At 35.1% G+C, this 22,939-nt stretch overlaps 1 protein-coding gene across 4 annotated transcripts in view; it reads right to left on the reverse strand.

Moving 5' to 3' along the window:
• Positions 1–43: 43 nt before the first annotated feature.
• Shab (potassium voltage-gated channel shaker cognate b) overlaps positions 44–22,939 on the reverse strand; it is a 120,181-nt gene continuing 97,285 nt past the window's right edge. The window contains exons 2-12 of one of the 4 annotated variants that reach the window (XM_089633455.1): positions 21,387–21,614; positions 18,215–18,749; positions 11,784–12,630; positions 10,786–10,922; positions 10,596–10,694; positions 10,394–10,471; positions 10,115–10,265; positions 9,668–9,993; positions 8,497–8,569; positions 6,751–6,890; positions 44–5,970 (exon numbers count right to left, since the gene is read on the reverse strand). In XM_089633455.1, the coding sequence (XP_089489581.1) occupies positions 5,824–5,970; positions 6,751–6,890; positions 8,497–8,569; positions 9,668–9,993; positions 10,115–10,265; positions 10,394–10,471; positions 10,596–10,694; positions 10,786–10,922; positions 11,784–12,630; positions 18,215–18,749; positions 21,387–21,565 (2,712 nt within the window). In that variant the 5' untranslated portion in view covers positions 21,566–21,614 and the 3' untranslated portion in view covers positions 44–5,823. Of the gene's footprint in view, positions 5,971–6,750; positions 6,891–8,496; positions 8,570–9,667; positions 10,033–10,114; positions 10,266–10,393; positions 10,472–10,595; positions 10,695–10,785; positions 10,923–11,783; positions 12,631–18,214; positions 18,750–20,865; positions 20,930–21,386; positions 21,615–22,939 lie in introns of those variants that run through there. The other 3 variants (XM_089633454.1, XM_089633457.1, XM_089633456.1) reach the window with 3 other exon arrangements.

Here is a 22,939-nt window from a genome sequence, read left to right on the forward strand (position 1 = left end):
AATTATTATGAAATAATTTTTTCAATTCTCCGACTGAACAAAATAATATTACTATCAAGTTGATCGCCTTCACAACGGGCAATTCGAATTTTGTAGCTTTTTATAATATTGTTATAAAAATAAAAAAATATTCTGCCTAATTTACGTGGTTTGTGAATTGATGAGATTAAGCATGGGTTGTTTCGAAGAATTTGAACAATTCATCAAATTTCAACATTCATTTTCAAGCTCTGTGAAAGATTTTTTCAAGTTCTGTTTTTATTTCAGTTTTGTCAAGCATCTAGCCTATAATGATACAATAACAGAATTTGAATTGAACTTTCACAGAACCCGAAATAGAATGTTGAAATTTGATGAATTGTTCAAATTCTCCGAAACAACCCGTCCTAAGACATTTTGATTTTAAAAATAATCCCCTTTCAAAAATAGGTTACCAATCTCAAAATGTATCTCAAATTTAAACTACAAACTCAAATCAGATTTTGATCAAACTGATAAAATATAAATCCACAATTTTTTTTTAGAAATATTTCATTAATTTTTAAGATTTTATTTATTCTAAAAACTGCCATATTTCAAAAGCAAGTTTCATAACAATTTGTTTCATAATAATGTTTGACACAATTATTATTAATGTTTAGAAGGTGGAACATGATTATTAAGGATATACTTGAATGAATTCATAATCTGCTGTTTCACAGATGGCGCTAATTTAATTATTTTAGGAAAAAACACTTTTTGCATGTTAGGTATCTTTTAAAATATTAAGACAAATTATTTTTTAGTACCTGTACATATGCAATATGAATAAATAGTTTTGTTAAATTCAATTCTTTCAAAAAAGGCGTACAAATACAATATTGGATTGAATCACCGATGCAATATTTTATTTGTATGCCTTTTTTGAAAGAATTGAGCTTGTATACGGACAAAACTTTTCATTCATTTTCATATTGCGTACGTATGGACGCAAACAAATACTTTTTCTCAATATTATAAAAGCATTAAATGTAAAAAGTGGTTTTTCTTAAAATAATTAAATTAATGCCATCTATGAAATAACAGATTACTAATTCTTTTAAGCATAGCGTCTTACTAATTAGATTCTAACTCGCCCGTTCACTGTTGGTAAAGCTGGCCTTAAGCCAGGTTTAAGACCGTTTGAACCATACAAACACCATGGTAATAAGATTCTCACTGTTCTGACCTTACGCTCCGCTTAATATTTATATTGCATTTATAAGTAAAGGTGTTAATGTTTTAAATGTGCAACAAAATTATTTTTAAAGAGGCTTCAATTCTAGTTTAAATTTATTTTCTATTGAAATAGAGTAGAAAAGTTAATCTAGTCCGATTAATGCTGCGTGTAAATTTGCGTATCATAGAAGAAAAACGTATTTATATTAGAAAAAAATGTACGTCATTTTACGAGTGATGAACTTTGTGACACCTCTGTAAGTTAACTCAATGAAATAATTCACCGCTTGTTAGTGTAATTGATGATTTAATCATCTCTATAAAATTATTTGTAATATTTTCACTTACGAAAACCACAAAAACCGTGATTTTCTATAAAAGTGGGTTGTTTTAAAATATGATGTTATGAAACTAAGATATTTATTTAAGTATGTTCAAAAACTTGTCCTTTGAGAAACTTCAACTTGGGAGTTACTAAGGACGGAGACGGGTTATTTCGCAAGAATTGAACAATTCATAAAATTTCAATCTTAAAATTCAAGTTCTGTCATTATTTCATTAAGGCGATGCACTACGTCGTGTAATATTTATAATTGAGCCGCTATCAATAACAACCCTTACGTAGATGGCGATAAGGTTTAAATTCCCGCTTAACACCATCCGCCTGTTTTGATTTATGCAAGAAAAAAACATGGGCAAAAAGTGTCTTTTATTTTATTTTGTGGATGCTCAGGCATAAATATTTAATTTTTTTTTGATCATTTTATAAATAACTTAATTTGCCTACAATAAAATCATAACCGAAAATGGGTTCGTAAGTAAGAGATTTTGAACTTTAAAGCAGTTTTCATAGGCCTTTACATTATTGCTTATTTCTAGGCTTATAAAAGACTTATCTAAAAAATACTCGATTATTTCAAAGACCAAGATGTATTCTACTCGCAGTATTTGATTAAAGCATCTGAAACATTTCTAGGCGACCAAATTTTCAAACCAAAAACACATGATTTTGCATTACTACGTATGGCATCGCCTTAAGGGCCAGTTGTTTCTCAGAACTGAAATAAAAATATAACTTTAACAGAACTTGAAAATTATCTTTAAAATTTGATAAATTGTTTAAATTTCGAGAAATAACTGAACGTAAGTGAATTAACAGAATTTATTCAAGAACGAGAATTTAGTAATTGAGCAGAACAAAAATAACATTAAATCTTCAATTTCTTCTCGAAATCCCAGCATTTGTATATTAATAATTATCGAAAATATTTTTAATTAGTATTAATTTAGACTTACCATAGATTTTTATTTTTACACATTTATTATTATAGTGTATTTTAATATTTAAACCACTGTATTGCCTGTTGACAATTTAATCTATAAAAAACAATATAATAACACAATTGTTAATACTTACAACACTGCAGTGTTTTCAAACTAAAAATATTTTTTTGGAAGTGGTCACCTTTTTTTATTTTGTCTTGTGTTTTGCTAATATGTAGTGACTCAACTATAAATTATACCAAAAAGCCTACTAGAAATGCTCAATCTTAAATTCCTGCGCGAAAATCCACCTAGAATATTATTGTTAGTACCTGTAATTCAGCACCTACCTAAAGTCCAGTTTTTAAGGAGACATTCTTTCATGCAAACTTTTTTAATATATTTTGTGCATTCACTTTGTTCACCTACTGAAGTTTCAAGGTATGAGCGTAAAACACTTTGCAAAGCAAAGTTTATGACGGGCCATTAACATACTTTGGTTAACCTTTCCTTATCTGTGATGTGTATTTACTACACATTGCTTCTGATAACTTTAATAACTCTATAAATATAATAAATTCTGGGTTCAGATTTTAGGTATTCCTCCGTTATACATTTATGCACTGAATAATTTTACATAGTTTTCAAATTAAATTGAAATTCGGAAACAAATACACCAATACAATCAATCGTGTGACAATGCTACACGAAGAGTGTGCGAGGAAATTACACGCTAGTGATGTCCCGCTTTTTAATTTTTTTTTTTTAAATTTATAAAAAGAAAGACAAACATTCCCGGGTTACGAATAACCTGACAATATTTGAAAATCTCCTACTACCACCACAGTAAGCTGAAAATGTTGCTTGTGTTGTGATGGAGGACTTAGCCAGCCGAGGAATTGAACACACTACGCCTGAGTGGGACCCAAGCGCGATGTCAACTCGGCCACCGACCGGTCGCTTTAGTTCGCTATTCGGGAACATGAGAAATCCACACGTCCGCAGTTGTATTTTTATGTAGACCATCGATACCTACGACCGCATAGCTGTGTGTGTGCTAGCACTGCTAGCCACCAGCCAATTGGTCGCGGACCGTTGTTGGATGTGAACCCCTCGCACATTTTTTTAGCATCTGCCGATGTTTTTTTTCATGTTTTCAGCAATTTAATTACAATTATTATCACTTTTGATATAAAATATAATAAACAATCGATTAGCTATGAATATTCATATTTTTCCGATATTAAATCGCTTATTTTGAGATGTGTATTGACTACACAGCACCGGAACGCGTGAATTTTTTTAGCACAGTAAGGGAAAGGTTAACCAAATGAATGTTTCCACTGTGTGTTTTTTTTCAGTGGTTGCGTACAACTGACAATAAAACCATCAGTGTAATGATTATTTGTTCATTATTATTGTTAAGGTTAAACGTAACGTATGTTATAATCTACTCGTTCATAGATTGTGTTAATTTAATAATTTTATTAAAACGCTTTTTGCAAGTTATGAATACAATATTAAGATGAATTATTTGTTTGAGCCTATACATAAGCAAAACGAATATGAACAAATAGTTTTACCGTATAAAAGCTCAATTCTTTCAAGAAAGACATACAAATAAAATACTGGATTGATTCATCGATACAATATTGTATTAGTATGCCTTTCTTGAAAGAATTGAGTTTTTATACAGACAAAACTATTTATTAATATTTCGCATGCACACAAACAAATAATTTATCTTAATTTTGTAAAGCATAATTTGCAAAATTTGTATTTTAATAAAATAATTAAATTAACGCTATCTATGAACTCATCTCTAAATAGTAAAAAATAATTTCGAAATCCGCATCTGTCTGTTTGTGCGCTAGTTCTTCAGCTAGTAGATTATAACGTAAGTTACGTTTAACCTTAATATGTTTTGGGTGTGAACATACAATTATGAAACAGTGTTTGCATGAGACAATTCCTAAGGACGGGTTGTTCTATCTTCAAAGTTCAAAGTTAATTTTCAAGTTCTATTATTATTTCAGTTCTGTCAAGTAACTGGCCTATAATGTTATAATAACAGAACTTGAATAGGACATTCTCAGAACTCGCAAATGAACTTGAAATGAACTCTTTGAAATTTGATGAATCGTTCAATTCGATGAAACAATCCATCCTTAATGTCATATTTTTTTGCTTCTGACTGATTATTACTAAAGTATTATTATTTGGGATGTGCTAAACCTTTTCTTGAAAGAATATTTGTATTGTATTATATTATGATATTCTCACTGTACAATATTAGAATGGTAGTTTGTAGCAATATCATATTTACGTTAATTAGGTTTATTAATCTCTGTTATTTTATTAATACTAAATATGTTAAGGAAATCTATTTACGTTTTGTATGAACAAATCCTACCAAAAAATTATTAATTTCTTCAATGTACTATTATTATTAATCTTATATGGTGTTTTGCAATGCGGTTTTTGAGTCTGTTCATAATTTTGAGTACAGATGTTAGTTTTATAAAAATACGTTGTATTTTTATTTTAATCGTACTATGTATTCATATGTCATAAGTTAATGTAATACGAACTGTATTGGACCAAAAACTAATCCAAAGTGTGAATTGGAATCATCTGGTTAACAACTGACTCTTTGTGGGTTATTAATGAAATAAACATACATTTGAAATATTTATATATTTAAGGGAGTAATTTGGTAAATAAAAAGAAATAAAATATATACATTTGTTTATTAAATGCTTTACAATATAATCAATCTTGTTTTTTTTTAATGTCATTTTTTAGTTTCTTTGAAACAACACCTTAAAGTTATTATGTGTCGAATAATTGAAAATACCGAATGATACATATGTTTGTCTGTTTACTGAAAGCGCAAGAAATAACAAGTTGGTTGTTAAGTTGGTTGGAGCCTACCCCGCTACCTGCTAGGTAACGCTAGCTTAGGCAATTCTGCAAAGTGAACCCTAACATAACATATTTAATCTCCAAGGCAGAACGATAATTGCTTTCAACATTCTTCTTTCATTAATATATCTCTCACAAAAATAATTCTTACAATGAGAATCGTCTATCACAAAATGCGTTCACTAATTGAAAATTCACAGTTTTTTCTACGTCAATTATTAGCGTCCTTAATCGAAGAAATAAAACATTCAATTTGTAAAAAAACACATTGATCGAATCAACAAACCCTCGTATGTAAAACTTAAGGCTATTAACTTAATCACGATAATGGAATGCAAAGCGGCGCGAGAGTCAACTTGTACCTTTTATTGACTCGTTTCCAAGCTGTCACAATCACACCATGATATGTTTAACATGTCGATTATTGCACACAATTGTTCAGTCCATTTTCCTTTGCTCGGGAGTGAGGAACTGCTCCGACTTGTCCTGGTCTCCCTGGCCCCCTTGGCCCCCCTGGCCCTGACCACCCTGGCCCTGGCAATGGTTGCTCTTCCTCACCGGCGAACTTTCGTTACCCGAATCACCCTGCAATATTACCAATACTGTTATTGAGATGCTCACAACTGCAATACAATTACTCCTCTTATCGTTAATAGGGTATTTTCACTGTTCTTTTCATACTGAAAAAAATTACGAGAGTATTATTATTTTTATGTTGATAACGATTTAAAATGTGCCATTTTCGATTTGCTGCCAAAACATCATTGATACACTTTTTGAATTCTGCCTCACAAATAATACGCAAAAAAATTATAAATATCACTTGGTTTCGACTTAATTACTACAAGAAACAACTATTTATGTCGGGGGAGATAAGTATTTTTTCTCTATCAAAGTTATGTTAGAATTAAAATAACCCAAACTAACACCCTAAAAACGTATTTTGTGCATTTTTACTTAAACCCCGACTTAAATAGCTATCTCCATTAGATATTAAGTTGAAATCAAGTGTTGTTTTTTTAAAGAGCATGTGCAATTTTCGATTTGCTGCCAAAACCATAAGTTCATTTTGATTCGTGAATATGTCGGCGTTGGTGATTGCCGGCTTACCAGCTAGTGGTTTTTTCTATCTTCGTCGGTTGGAACCGTTTCAGAATGTGCAATTTTAGATAGTTTTTAACAGTATTCATCATTATTTGTGAAAATACCCCATTGTTCTCCTTTTACATTGAAAAATACATACATTTAAAATTATTACATGAATATCTGCTTTTTCCATGCGGTTAGTATTGCCAGAGTTAATATGATAAATTGTTTTTGACAAAAGTACCTACTTAACATTTGCAATTAGCAAATAACACTCACATTCGCCCCGAGAGACACCAGATCCTGTATGAGGAACTCACTATCGGTTCCTCGCGCTTCCTTATTCTTCAGGATGGATCTCGCCCTAAGACTGTCTTGTTCACTACTAGACCAGGCATTGCGTTTGTTCCCATTCTTGGCTGGAACAAGTGAAAGAGTAAATGTGTAAGGAATTTTATGTAGATAATTAGTGGGATTTAGTTTACAGGTTTTGCTTATAGTAGGAAAAAATTAAGGGCACTGTAATTATTTTAAATGATTACACTTAAACGGTTCAAACTTAAAGGGGCGTAACTTTAAAAAAGTACTGTCCACTCGCTTGACCCACATTTTAACAAAAAGGTCAGTATTGCCCCGGAACAAACAGGAAACGTGTGACGCATGAACGCATTACAAAGAATTTACCGTAATTACATTATTTTCGTTTTTTAAAAATAATATAATGTAAGTTTATAAAAATAACATTTGTTTTCATAGATAAATAAACAGACAACGAGAAAAAAAATTATTAATTTTGATCATAATCAGTTAAATACATAAAAGGTTTTTTTTTCACTTCATGCGAGATATGAATTTTATTTTTTTTAAATTTTTTATTGTAGATTCATTCTTCTTCTTTCGCTTGATATCAAAAACAGATAAGGTCTTCCTGAAATGTTGTTACAGACCATTACAGACTTTCAAAACTACGCGGGTAAAAAAAACAGGTTATCTTTTTAAATGACAGTATAAAGTTACACTGACACATTGGTGGTGGTAATTTTACAAAGGTAAATAAAAGAAAAATATCATTCGCTTACCCAATTAGCTTCAATTAGACGGGTCATTTGAGATTAATATTTCGTTAAACATTTGTAGAAATGTGCAAAAAAATAAACAACTTATTTACAGCAAAAAGATTATGTAATAAATTTTTACAAGTATTAAATCATCTTGCAACAAGATTTAAAATAAGCCATTTTTTAAATTAATTAAAAGTTAAAAATATATATTTACAAACTGTTCACACAAAATATTCTGTCGGTATTAGATCGTAAGTTGTAATTTTGGCTACTGTGACCTCAAAAGTGAATCAATTCTTAAACAATCTTGATACCATAATATAAATCATTATTAACTTGTTGTTGGTTTATATGACTGACTGCATTGAAACAATATTCAGTTACGTCTGAAGATATTTTTTAATATTTTACACAAAATACTAAACATATTAATAGTTTTTGTACTAATAGAAGCAGAAAAGTAACTATTTAACATATAATATTTGTACTGACAAATCGTCGGAAACCTTAAAAATAACCATAAAACATTCACTAATCTTTGACACATAAACTCATAAACTAATAAAAATCATGGTTATCACTCTAAAATCTTTAGTAATGGAAAGTCTAATTCAGTGATTACACGGAGAAAACGTTTTATTTCTATAGCTATAATACATAAAATACTAAAAAATAAATAGAGGAGTAACTCAGGATGGTTTTTTCCAATATCGCAAGTCCTAAAAAGTGGACTATGCTGCTTTAAGGGTTTCCCGCTTAAGTCGAAAGAATAATTTAATATTGTGGTCCGGTGCATCTAGAGGAAGTTAAAGGGGTGTAACTTAAAAAATACTATGGTCCAAGTGAATAAAGTGGATGTTTTAAATTTAGTGGTACTTTTCGAAAGGATTCTCTGACATACTCTTAGATTTAAAAAAAATTCTACATTTTACTGTCAAACTAACTTTATTTTCGAAGTTCTTACCTCCGAATATATGATGGTTTATTATTCTTGTTGCAATTCCTCTCGGTGGTCGCTTTTCATCCTCAGACCATTCCTAGGAAAAGAAAAAAATATGATATCCCAAGCCTGGTGAAAACCGACAACTAAAATCAGCGAAGATTAACAACAAAAGCATCCAATCAATGGACTAATGTGACCATGGGATTTTATTGTACTACTTTACAAATTTTTGATTTATATCCTGTTCATAAAACAGTCACCTTATACATATTTCATAAACCCACAACGGAAGTTGTCATAACCTAGAAAAGGACACCGGATCATATGACTCCCAATATGAACAGGATATCATTGTATAAAGCCACAAGGTGATTTATCACAAAAATAGCTCTATTAAATCATCAAATAATCAGGTTGTCTCCTACTTTTATATTTTGATGAAAATGTATTGTAATTAAAGAGAAAGTTAATGACAGTAGTAAAATTAGTCTTTCGATGTTATGAGCTTTCAAAGCGAACTTGGGTAAAACCTATGCAATGGCGTCTCGTGACGTTATATGAGACACGATTCAGAACAATTCAAAATTCGAATGGCTTTGCTGCAGTACCGCCGCGCTTGTACTGTGATATCATGCGGTTTTCAATCAGCCGAAAATATCAAAATTTTGAGGGCTTTTTCGGTATTTTCCAAAAATTAGTTAACACTATATTTCATTAAAGGAGACAACCTTGTAAGTGTTATCTGAAGTATCAACTTTAACAGACACCAATTAGGAAAACTTTATTTAAGTTCCAAAAAACAATAATATGCTTTTCTTTTTAAGCATGGTCGTGTACGTGTTTATTTACTCGTCTAATTCCAAAGTTTATGCAGATTGTGATATTTAAGCACATTAGTCCATTGGAGCTGAAAACACTGGCAACAATATCGCTTTTGGACATTGAATATTGGTACAGTCAAAGCTGGATACAAAAGCCAAATTCATAGAGTTTTGTTGTACCCCTTACTTATATCACAGGCAGCGGAAACATGAAGAAAATAACATGATTGGTGGAGTTAAAATGTTATAAGAAAGAGACTATCCTATTTAATTATATTTTACACATGTACATATGACTTCATCAAAACACAATATCCAATATTAAAAGAGGTATATTTGTTGAAATGTATATTGTGATGCATGTATTTTACCTGTTGAAATCTGGTCTTCCTGTGTTTGGGGAGGGACTCGTTAAAGCTGCTGGCGTCCTCCTCCAGCGTGGGCCCCAGACTGGCCCGGGAGCCCTGGCATCCGGGCCGGTGCTGCCCCGGGCCCATGCGCGAGGGCTGCAGCGGCTGACAGAGGCTGCCTCGCGAGCCTGCCAATGAGGGGTTGGTCTGCGTCAGACTCTGCCGAGAGGAACTCTTGCTGCACAGCGCACTGTCTCCCGAGGTGCTCTTCTTCACCCCCGAGCGGACCTTGTTGTCCAGCGGGTTCACATACAAGTTGGAGTCACTCTCGCGTGTGATATCGCCCTCTGAAGGAAAAGGGTGCGTAAGGCATGATGCAAATGTATCTGCAATGCAAGTGGTAAGCTACATATACACTGGGCATGTACAGTGCACACGGAAGGGGACTAGACTAGAGGAAGGGGTTACCTGAGCTGTCCAGGCTGGGGGCCGTCTCCGGTAAGGCCTTGGGCGCCAGGCCCTCTCTTCGCAAACAATTCAGTTCCACGCACACCGGCTGCTTAAAGTCTGAAGTTGCAAGGGGCATCAAATGTTCCGCGTCTATGAACTCCTTATATCCCTTTCAACCAAGTACAAACATTATAATGGCTATTAAAGGAACTATGTATTATGATAATAGTTGTTTGTTAATGGACTGCATGTGTTATGTTATGAGAGTAAGCGGAATGCAGGTTATGGGGTAGGTACCTTGAAGGTGCAAAAACAACATTCAAACTCAGAGGGCAGCTGGTCCAGTTCTAATTGCTTTTCTGCAGCTTTTTTCTCCTGCAATGAACGCACACATTACTAAGGTATGGTAGTACTGTTAGGGGCAGCGGTATACAACACAGACAATGCTATAGGTTAGTCAGGTTCAGCGGTTCTGCACACTAATAAATGTAATTCTCACAGGAGTCTGTGTCACGGTGACAGGTTCAGGGTTGAGCAGTAGACACTTCTCGGGACTGGTTGCCTCGGGGTAAATCCTCTCATTGGCGGCATTCAGTATCTGCAAGAAGCGCAAGGGGTTGTTGAGAGCGGAGAACAGAGCCAGGCGTTGGAAGCGCAGAGACAGAGATATAGAGAGAGGTATAGCTCACCTGCTCCGACTCGGAGAGCGCCTGCCCCTTGGTGGCGATGTAGTGGTCATAGTTGCGGTAGCAGCCCACGCCGGGCAGGGTGGTCTGCTCGCCCTCCTGACTGTGACTAGTGTTGTCCCCCTGCGACAGGTTGTGTCCTGCGGAACGCCGGGGTCAGTCTCCTTTCGCTAGCCCGGACTGTGACCCACCCACACTAACCACTAGACCGTGCAATCTTGAAACTCGCCCCGGTTTATCACCGTTCAAAATCATTTCATTACAAATCTCTTTAAAATATATTTAGCAAAATCCTAGCTGCCGAAAGCTCGTACTAACTAACTACTCTTAATGAGGCGTTTCTATGTTCACAAATTAGCGATATCATATGAAGCCATGGATGGAATGTTAATTTGGTGTTCAAAATTACACTGAATAATTGGGGTGGGGAACCGCGGTCCGGACGGTTTCCGATTGTCTATCAGTCTACATACAAAGTACAGAGGTACAATAGTACAAAGTTCACCACACCGAGTAAAGAAATGAAGCACACAAGACACAGAGCCAATACACACGGTGCACACAGTGTAACTTCCAGTAGTAACAGGTTGTTAGCTGAACCTAGCTTAGTAAGAATGCAACGTCGGGAGGTGGTGGCGTCTTTAGTGTGTTTAAGCTGTAGGTCTGTCGTCTTCCTCCTCTATCAGAACACACTTGTCACCTGGAGGGAAGGAACAAAACTCTCTGAGTGCACCTCTTCGCCAGTTGGAATATTCATCTAGTCAATAAGCTGGATGACAGCATGTATGATATATAATGTTAATGTTTATTGGTGAGTGTGATACTGATCAGATCTAGGCCAATAAGTGGGTGTGATCTCTGACTTGGGTATTGATTGATTGCTGCATGTATAAATGGAAGTTCCACGACAAGCATGCATCAGTGCCAGAGATAGACAGATAGATACAGTAAGATAGAATGGCGTGCAGTAGGCAATAGGCGGTATGGATGGAAGCACTGACCTGTGTCCACGATGACGTCGATGAGGTCCATGCTCTTGGCGAAGGCATCTCGCAGGTTGATATGGTGGAAGGAGACGATGGAGCCCTCACGCTTGGCCCTCTCCAGAGCCTCGCGCCTCTTGAGCGCCTTCTCGCGCCGCATTTGGTTCTTGTAAAACTCGGCAAAGTTGTTGACTATGATAGGGATGGGTAAGGCAATCACCAGCACGCCGCAAATACAGCAAACTGAGCCGATGACTTTGCCCAACGGAGTTGTTGGGTAAATGTCACCGTATCCGACTGTCGTCATGGTAATACCGGCCCACCAGAATGTTTCGGGAATGGAAATGAACTTGGTGCCGGGTTCCTCCTTCTCGGCGAAGTAAGCCAGCGACGAGAATATGAGGACGCCCATGGCCAGGAATAACATGAGAAGTCCCAACTCCTTGTAGGAGTTGCGCAGGGTGAAGCCCAGGCTCTGCAGCCCCGTGGAGTGGCGCGCCAGCTTCAGGATACGCAGGATGCGCATGATGCGGAAGATCTGCACCACGCGCCGCACGTCCTGGAACTGGTCTGTGGCGTTCTTGTTGGTCTCCAACAGGAAGAGCGATACGAAATAGGGCAAGATAGCCAGCAAGTCTATGACGTTGAGGCCGCCCTTGAAGAACTTCCACTTGTCAGGGGAGGCGCTGAATCGGAGCACGTACTCGAGTGTGAACCACGTGATGCACACGGCCTCCACCATGGCCAGCTGCGGGTTGTCCGTGATGGCTCCCTTGTCGTCATACACCTGCATCTGGGGTATGGTGTTGAGGGTGAGCGCGATGGTGGACAGCACTATGAAGAGGATGGAGATCACGGCGATCACCTGCAAGCCACACCCGCTGTACATTCTGTTTCTCATCGCTTCCCCTTCCTTCCTTACACCCACCAACCCACATCAAGCGTGTTATGTACATTGGTGATACGTTGTTAGCAGCATTGGAAGCATTCACGGGTGGACATACCGACGCTATACATTCATGTCAACATTACATAACCATATATCAATCCGTGTTCTGTGTGGGGTGGAGTGTTCTATGTGTTAGTGTGTTAGTATCAAACCTCGGGATTGGATTGCCTGGATTAATTGGAGGCGGGTGTGTTAGTGGATATATTGTTGCTATGCTGCAGCGTTGCCTTGTAAACTAAATTTGGAATTAATTTCTTTAATATTTTTTGATTTTTTCAAGAAACAAGTTTTTAACATAAATAGCCCATAATAAAATTAGGTATACGCTATTAATAATTATTAAAGCGTTACATCTCAAGATACAAGAAATATTTACACATCGATTTATAATATGTACACGTCAATTCACCAATAACCACTTATTCCAAAAGAGTTCTACTCTAAAGTCAAATATAGTTAGCTTACAAGAAACCTTCAGCATGATATTGTGGATGTGGCCGTATGTGTGATTCAGGCAGAATATGGAACTATGTATGTATTAGAGTAGCGGTATGTGTGTGAGTACCTATATGATGTTAAAAACATGAAGCTAAGCACAAATGCATATGTAGCGGGATGTGTTAGGGGGCGGTAGAGATTAGCGACCGGGGCTGTGCTGACAGTAGTGAGACAGTGCAAGTACAGTGCCAGTACAGTACAGTGACAGTACAGTACAATACAGTACAGTACGTGACAGTACAGTACAGTACAGTGGCTGGCTGTCCACACAGTCCCGATGCGCGAGACGATGAAGCGACTGGTCATATTGCATTTGCCCATCCCCGCCCTCTCGGGCTATAATCACAAAGAGCCAATACAAGTTTTAACTGAACCTTAGCTCTTTAACCATGACTTCTTTTCAAATTATCATTATGAAAAGGCAATCAGCACTGGTCTGTCCTCATTATACATTACTTTTTTAACCAGGCTGGAATCATAAAACATGAGGGTATGATTATACGGATTCATTATGTATTACTTTTCAATTCTAATACATGCCCGTGCATTTATTAGTGTCTATGGTAGGTTCTATTCTAGCTATGGTTTTATCGAGTGTTCGTGCAGATTACATACAATCACTACGGAATACGTACACATGCGAGCTTAGTATATTATAGTTAAACATCAATATTACACCAAACCACTAGTGATTATTGAATTATTCCAAATTACCACATGAAAGTACCAATATTAACTCCAAACACCAACCATAACCAGAAATATTGCTAAATATACAAGGTGACATATATAAATATACATAATATAATACGTAAATTTCTTCATTCTCTTTATTGTCTCATCATATCATTATAGCAATATTTCATATAAAATGTACAAATGATATTATAATAAGTTTTTATTGCGTAAAAAACATGAATTTGCTAGAATTTTCTGACAGGGAATTATTTATTTTTATGTATGTGTTTTCATGCCATTTTCTCAGTGGACTATCTATTAAAACAATCGGTACTACTAATTATTGAACTGAGAAGATATTTTTTTATTTCTTTTAAACACCTACAAAAATTATGAATGTAAAATTAACAGCCTATTTCTGTTATGTTCCAACATGTAAAAGCTATACAGCCTTACTCATAATCGATAATGCGGGGGATTAGAATGAGTTGGTAAAAAACATTACTCATAATCACGCGTGTCTGTACTGCGTATACTGGCCGTAACATGGTAGTATTAGTAGCTGACAGATTTTTAAGGACCCGTCCCCCAGGATTAGGAACGTACTAAGGACGGATATGGCGGACTTTGTTAACAACCTGGTTGATTTGACAAATATTGTTCTGTTGCGTAGTGAAAATGTAAAAAAGCAGTAATACCCATTTGCAGCACTATCAGAGGAATATTTTAAATTGAAATATCGATTTACTAAAGCCAATATGGAATGCGTAATCGAATTGCCCGTATTTAAACGCAACTAAAAACCAGGTCAACGACATTGCAAATGTCATCTGAAGAAGCGTGAAGTTAACCCTTGAGACGTTGTTGATTTGCACGGATCGAACCTTCTACAAGCTTCCATTTTTTCAAAGACAATAACAAGCACTATTTCGTTCTCTTTCTGACATAAAAGAAATAATTATTTTTTAGATGAGAGGAAGAGAGATATATGCATTTTAATAATGTGCGGTCGTTCTGGGACAAATATGGTCTTAGGAGAGTATAATGCGCGCACGGCATTTGGGACTGTTTGGGTCTTAGAAGGTCCCAAGGGTTAACAACAAAACGCGAAATGCGAAAATAACCATATTTTTGAGGTTTGGAACAAACTGGTACCAGTTTAGAAAAATTTTGGAAGAATATTATTATGAGTAACGATTTTAACCCGAGCAGTATACAGCCCTCTTCCCCGTATAGATTTACCAATGTTGCAGCAGCGTATTAGGGAATCTTTATAAGTAAGACTGATTACGTTTAATTGTTAGTATTAGTACCTACCCTATTTGAGATCAATGACTAGAAGAATGTCAATGTAATATGTACATAATAATATGAATAGTTAATTAAAAAGAGACAATACCGTTATTTCTTGAAGCATAAGACACACCTTCATTAATGATGAACCTGCAGGTAAATTCCAAATAAATTAGCTCACAATCGTAACATTAGTTCAGCGCTTATGCATTCATTTGGTATAATACAGCATTAATCTGTTGGCATATTCCCAGTTTACATTATACCTAAAGCAGTATATTTTTGAAATGTTATTAATTTTGTCCATCTAGAGATCATCTTACATTTCAAATTGTTACATTCAGGCCTCCTAGCGAAAGCAACCGATAAAAGTTTTATCAATAATGTCGGTAACTTGCACTCTAGTTTCCGAGCACGACTGCAGATCCCCAGCAAACAGACAAAATCTGCCCTGATGATGGATACTGTAACGTTGTCCGAAATATTGGCTAAAAATGGAGGAAGCGCAACACGGTATAGTTACCCAAATATAAATCACGAAAATACTTTTGGCCGTGGAAATCTCAAACCATAGTTTCAGACCTGTCGACCTTGTACTGTTGTTCGTTGACGATGTGCTCAAGATGATGACAAGTTACCGTCAATATCGATAAAAACTTAATTGATGTGTTTACGCTAGGGGGGGGGCAGATGTCTTTTTCATGTAGGTGTCCCTAGAAAGTCAAAATATATTTGTAGCCCATTATTGTCAAATATTTTCAACTCTGAACAGTTTAGTATTTATCAAATTAATTTTATGTAATATGACATAACTAATTAAAAATTTATATTTACATAAACACAGTATATTTCTATCTGTAACTTGAAAACATCTAAAACACTAGGAATGTTCTAGAGAGCTACCTAAATATGCACATATTTTTTTTTATTTAATTAAAAATGGTTTTACTCACTTATGGACAACTGAAAATTCCTAATAACATTATCTAGAATCTAGCAAACCCATTTCTGTTATTTACAGAATATTCTAGCGATAAAAAAACTATGAATTATAAATAATGTCAAAATTTGTAACTTACTTTTGATAGTGGAGATCTATTTTTGGAAAATTATCATGGGTAAATTGATATGGTATCAATACATACATTATTTTCTATGAAAAGTGTGTCTTCTACGTCAAGATATAACTAGTATACTAAAACCAAACCATACAACTAACAAATAATAAGTATTCTATAAAGCAGTGAATATAATAATGGCGTGGAAACAATATACAACAGAAAGATTTTTAAACATTATGTTGAAGCATGAAATATCATAACCACAGTTTAATATCACCAAATTGTTATTATACATAGGGGTTATTTCACCATCCTCTGGACAGCTTATCTATAGGATGAGGTATATTAATAAATAAACAGATAAATTCTAGCATTAGGTAGAAAACTCGGCCAACTTATCCGATGACACAAGAACCTAAAAGGCCCTGGATTATTCGAGAACAAATTGAAGCTGTGGGCTGAGGGGAAAGATGTACGAAAAATACCTATCTTTACTTAAATTTTTTAAATGACTTCTTCCATTCCCTGTCTCATCAAATAGCCAAAAAAAATTCATAAGCCATTATTATTGCATTAATATTAATAAATAAAATTAAAGTAGTTCATTTTATGCCACTTTGCATACAAATCATTTCAAAAGTTTGTCATACAAGATGGCTGCCAGGCAATTTCCCCTTACTCCAGATTTGGCTTCAATGTCATTCATACAAAAGCGCACTAATACTCTGTCCTGGGCTTTTTAGGTTCATGACTACTTATTGGTTCGAGTACCGAATGATACACTTGGACTTTATAAATAAATAAATCGAAAATATATGCTATCCTATGGATAAGGTATCAAGAGGATGGTGAAGTACCTTCGTAGGATGTTATATTTTACAATGATGTATTAAATGTTGAATAATAAGTAATCTGTAAAGATTTTATTGGTTATTATATATATATCTGTGATTATGAATCCACAAAACGGTTTAAATTATTGAAAATCATTGTAATATTTTGATAAAGCATTTTTTTTTCAATTTATTGAGATTGTGATGAAACAAAAAAAAAATAACAGAAAATCATAGTTTAAAATTTAATATGAAATGATTTATTTGTATGCTTACCAAGATCATGATCAAGTTATTTTGAAAATTATAAATAATTGTAAAAATGATATTCGATAATAATGAATGAGGGTTAAAAAAAAAGAAAGTTGATCAACTAAATAAGGAAGATTTTTTAGAGTAGTACATCTAAAAAGGTTCGATACTTCACCACCAGAAAAAATGCAGACAGCAATATTTTATTTCTGAAATCTTTAAATCTGCTAGAGCCCATTGATTATTGATATTTGTAAATCTTTTGTCACAATGAACATGATATTAAATTACTTACTTTCATTAAGACAAAAATTTTGCAAATGAAAAGAAAAAGTTTTGATAATAATAGTAACTTTAGTGGATTATTCAAATCAAATTTACGATTAATCGAGATGATTTCTATAAAATGTTAAAAATATTTCTTTTATATTTAGGCAAAACAGATTTTAAAATGTTTGCTTTAATTAGATATGTTCCAAGAGAACTATTACTCTTTACGCTAGAAGGTTATTATTAACGGTAGTTATTTAAAGCATTGAAAATCATAACTTTGGGTCGTAAATCCCAAAGCTGTTTATACTGGAAAACTAAAAATAGTTTATTATGCATGTTCATTATAGCGTTCAAGTTGTTCCTAATATTATCCTGGAAAGTAAGGTGTGTTAATTATACCAAACATAATTGAAGTTCAAAGTACAAGTCTGCTTTTTCAAAATAATCTAGTCTTGCATAGTTGTCTAGGAATCTAAGAACACAAATCACCCATGTGGTGCATCCAACCACTAATCATATTAAACTTCCTAGCGATAACATTAAATATGTCAAATATAAGAACTAATGTTTTCAAGTTTTGGGTTAGTTAATAAGGATAGAGTGAGGCGTTACCCGAGCGGCAATGCTGGTAGTAGGTTTCTCCAGGAGGTCCCAGAGCCACTTTTGGTATTGCGCGCAAGTGCCCTGGCCGAATTCTTCTTCTTCTCGCTGGCGCAAGCTCTCGGCTTCCTTGCGCATCTCCTCGTGGACGTGCTCCTTACGCTGGTGGTACTTGTGTTGGCAACACGACTCGAGATACAACTCGTCGACACCCCAATACTCCAGGTCATCACTGAACGCCAATACGCACATCTCGTCCACCAAGTGGAGTTTGCCTGTCCGATAGAAGTTGAGTATTGAACTGAAGGATTTGGGGTGGCGATCGAAGAAGTACTCGTTGTCCACGAGGGAGTAGTCGTCGCACAGTTCGGTGATGGCGTCGTGTGTGTTGCAGTCGCGCAGGCGGCCCAGCCGCGTGTGCGGCAGGCGCTCCAGCGTGCGCCACATCACCTCGTGCTTCACGCCGCCCACGTTGATCAGCACGCGCCGGTTCAGTGCCTTGGAGCGCATTATCATGAACGGCTCCGGTGGTAAGGAGGACATTGATCTGGAAATCAAACACTATACTATAAACACCTTTCCAGTGTATTTAGGAAAAAATAAGGTGCAGCAAGCTGCGTGCTGCTCTACTTAGGTCTAGTCTTAGCTAAGTATCAAGATGAACTTATCAGTATATCGCCCCACCCTTACATACGGTCACCAAATCTGAATGATGAACTAGAGAGAACTTTCTAGTGTCTGCAACGTAGGATATCTTGTCAAAGTGATAAATAGGATAAGGGGAAAAGAAGATGATGAGAATTATAAATAAAGAATTGAAAAAAAGATGCTTTAAACCCCTAAGATTTATAGTACAGACCTCTTTGCTAGGCATAACTTGTCTTGAAATGGGAGTAAGTTGGTTACCGGCTGTGAGGATTGACCTTGGCCTGTCTGACTGTTTATCGAGCGTCCTGCCCACCAGGCTATCGACCACCTGTATGTCACAAGTAATCATTTAACTACTTATATCAAAAAGAGAAGCAGTAGAAATGTGTGAAAACCTAACAGAAAATGAGACAAGAATCACAAATTCTTTATCACATAACAATGTCACTGCCTGAAGCTATTAGAACTATGACACCCCCGATTCATGAATATTGTGAAGTGAAATTAAATGTAAGATGGAATGAAAAATAGGAAGAATTTGGAAATAAAGATCTAGTGGCTAAATTAGCTTACATCCCACAGGAGACACTCAGGTAGATTATATAGCTGCATTATATTTTTGGTAGATCTTGGAAGACTAAATACACACAAATAAAAATATTACAACAGATGGGAATATTCTACTAACCATCTATGAAAGTCAACAGAAATCCATGTGAATTTTAATAATACATACTAATGGTTGGCGATGATCGTCGATACATTAATTTCAGTAATTAATATAATAATTTCTTGACACTTTTCTTTGTGAATTCATAGTAAAGAAAAAATCTGTCTTTGGATTAATCCAGAGTAAATCGGATAGCTGGACCGTTTCGTGGAATATACCAAATCCATTTCGCTACAGTTTGCATTTTCTGTCAGCTAATTAGATTTGTTTAATGCTTTTAAGCACACAACCAATTATATTGTCAATATAATGGACAGCACGATTGATGGATTTTTAAATATTCATCAATCCATCAATGTTAGAACATGTACATGTTCAATCATGAACCTAATAAGCCCTGGACGAAGCTATTCGGCGACTATTGGAAGCCGCAGGGTGAGGGGAAGATGTATGGAAAATGCCAAAACGTACTTAAATTTTTTTAATGACTTATCCCATTTCTTGTCTCATCAAATACTCAAAAAAATTACTTAAGCCGTTATAACTGCACTAACAACAGAAAAATAACATTATAATAGTTCATTATCTACCACTTAGCATACAAATCATTTCAAAAAAGCTAAGCAATTTCACCTAGATTTGGATTCAATGCCATTCATACAAAATTGCACTAATGCTCTGTCCAAGGCTTTTTAGGTCCATGTGTTCAATAGTACCTACTGTCAATATTATAAATTAATTTGCTAGGGTAGCTTCGATTACATGAAAGTAAGCATTCGGGTTGGTAATTTTCCAAGTTAAAAATTCTTAAGAGGAAGAATTAGATTGATGTTAGTATTAATAATGAAAGAACACAATATTTAATTTGTGCATTTTTTATAAAAAGGGCTAATGCATATTATTATTATCATTCAATTATCCTCTGCATCAAAAATAGTTCATTGATTGAATGCGGACAGTGTACATGTTAAACACAATAGCCCATAATAGCCTACAGCCAAGAATAGACAACAGGGGAGGTGCGAACATGGAAATGCAATTTGTTGGAGTAGGAAATTACACTAGAATAGAGATCATAGATAATAATATATCAGGTATCTCATGGGTAAAACACTAAACAGTTTATTCACATCACTCGTCTGTATGTGTGTATCAGTATTGAATAAGTAGGCATTGCATGTGTAATGTGACATGCAGTTTGTGTGCAAATTATAGAATTCCAAAGTACGACAGAAGCATTAGAAAATATTCTTTTTTCTTCATGAAAATTTATGTAAACAGAATAGGACCCAGCACAGAGCCCTGTGGTACACCATAACTTGACGAAAATGAGGAAGTTTCTTACCCCCGAAAGCTTTCGTCGTCCGACATGATTTTTCACACAAATATGAGGACATTCAATCGAGTTCGGAGTTGTGAATGTTAATATCATATTGACTAACAGTGTGCGATTTTATACACAAGATAATTTTTACTGATAATCAAATTCTGCTTAAAAAATATTGGGCAAAATGTAAAACCCTGTGTAATCATTTCAACGATAAGATATAGGTAACATGTTTATGCTAAGTAAATATTTTTTGACCACGATATTATATTTGAATACATAAAACAGATAAATAGTTTTTTTCGAACGTTTCCCACGTTTGACAGTTTCAGGTAGAAAAGTAGAAAAGGATAAATATTTTTGTATGGGAAAAAAACAACGAAATTCGCCCAAAACCACCGCGTAAAATTACCTACCGAAGTTACTGCACTTTACACCCGGACACCTGTATAATGGAGTTATATCCCAGCACACCTTCTAGAATATAATTATTTTTATTGTTATTAGTCTTTTTTTAATGAATGTGGTTGTCAAGTTACCTAGCCTTGTGCAGTGTGGCGGGCGGCGTGTCCTCGATGGAGGGCATAGGGGGCATGGGGGGCATGGGGGGGCCGAGCTCCCAGCGATCCGGCCGGGGCCCGTCCATGGACAGCCGGCCGGCCAGGGGGCCCGGAGCCCCCGGTGCCCCCAGAGCCCCCTCGCGGCTGCCGACCAGCATGCCGGCGCTCACCTCATCCGCCGAGGAGATACTCCCGTCTCAGGATCATCTGGAATATTACAATATATATTTAAAAATAAACTTAATTAAAAATAATTAAGATTACAAACTTCGAACCACAACATAAAAATGACTCCATGACAAAAACTCGCAGTGCAAACGGGAAACTTGTGAATTTTGATTTTTTTAGTAAAATCCCATACAAGTTAGGAGGCTGCTTTGAATGAGTGTCCCGGCCTTGTGATCTAGGGGGTTTTGACTCTACGCTTCGACGCATTTAAAATACATTAAACAGACAATATTAACCCCCAAGCGACCGACTTATTTTCATATTTGAACTAAAATTTCAGACTTCGGACTCTAAGCTCAAATCAAAAAAAAGTTATACCAAAAAATCGACTCAAAATTCCAAACGTGATTTAGAGAACGTGTAGATTCATCAGTTTTCCGCTTGTACTCCGAGTTTCGGGACACCGTGTAAAGTAGGAATGCTGAAGAATGTTTTTTTTTAAATCAAATAGGTATGTATTATTCTTATTTAAAAAATATATGCCACAAACAGCTGCCTTGGAATATGATGAAATAATGTATGGTCATGTGATTGTGGGTGCCAAGCCAACACTGGTACTTTGTAATACCTATTTAATCAGTAGAATGTTATTGTTGCCCAGCTGTAATTTTAGTTTGAATAACTCTAGTTTTTATTTTTGTAATAATTATTGTAATAACATTTTCAATATTATTTTTTTTATTTTTTTCCGACTTTAAGTCCGGGTTAAATCTTCCCCACAGGAAGAAATAAACCCTTCCACACACTTATCCACAAATGATCATCTAGTCAATCCACATTATGCAAGTGCATTATAGAAGCATAATGAATATAAAATAATACAAGAACATCACGTCAAATCACAAGAGATCAAATGGGAAAATAATTCACCGACTACAGATACTTTCATATCACAGGGTTCGGCTCGGTAGAACTCCTAATTGGACCGATAAACCCTACTGATCCCTCAATATAAATATTTTAAAATTCTTTCGTAATCCTGCATGTATTTAAAATGACTGTTTTTTGCATTATTATATATTAATTCTTTGACAGATCTAATACGCCTAAATTTTGAATGAGAGAGCTAGGTATAGTGCCAGTAGTTTATTATTTAGGGACTATATTATAATTGTAAAGCTGCAGATCTTAAATCTCTACACAAAAAAAACCCTAGTGAGATGAGCGGCTTATGATTTTATTGTGATATACTATTTTTTTAATAAATTAATAAATATTTATCAGCTTTAACGCAATCGTCAAAATTAGCATCAGAATAATCGGCTTACAAAAATTTAACATTAAAAAAAAAATACAAAAATCGT

This window comes from Hesperophylax consimilis, chromosome 7 (assembly GCF_061612785.1).
Source record: "Hesperophylax consimilis isolate HC1 chromosome 7, BYU_Hcon_1.0, whole genome shotgun sequence".
In the NCBI taxonomy this organism is placed as follows: domain Eukaryota; kingdom Metazoa; phylum Arthropoda; class Insecta; order Trichoptera; family Limnephilidae; genus Hesperophylax; species Hesperophylax consimilis.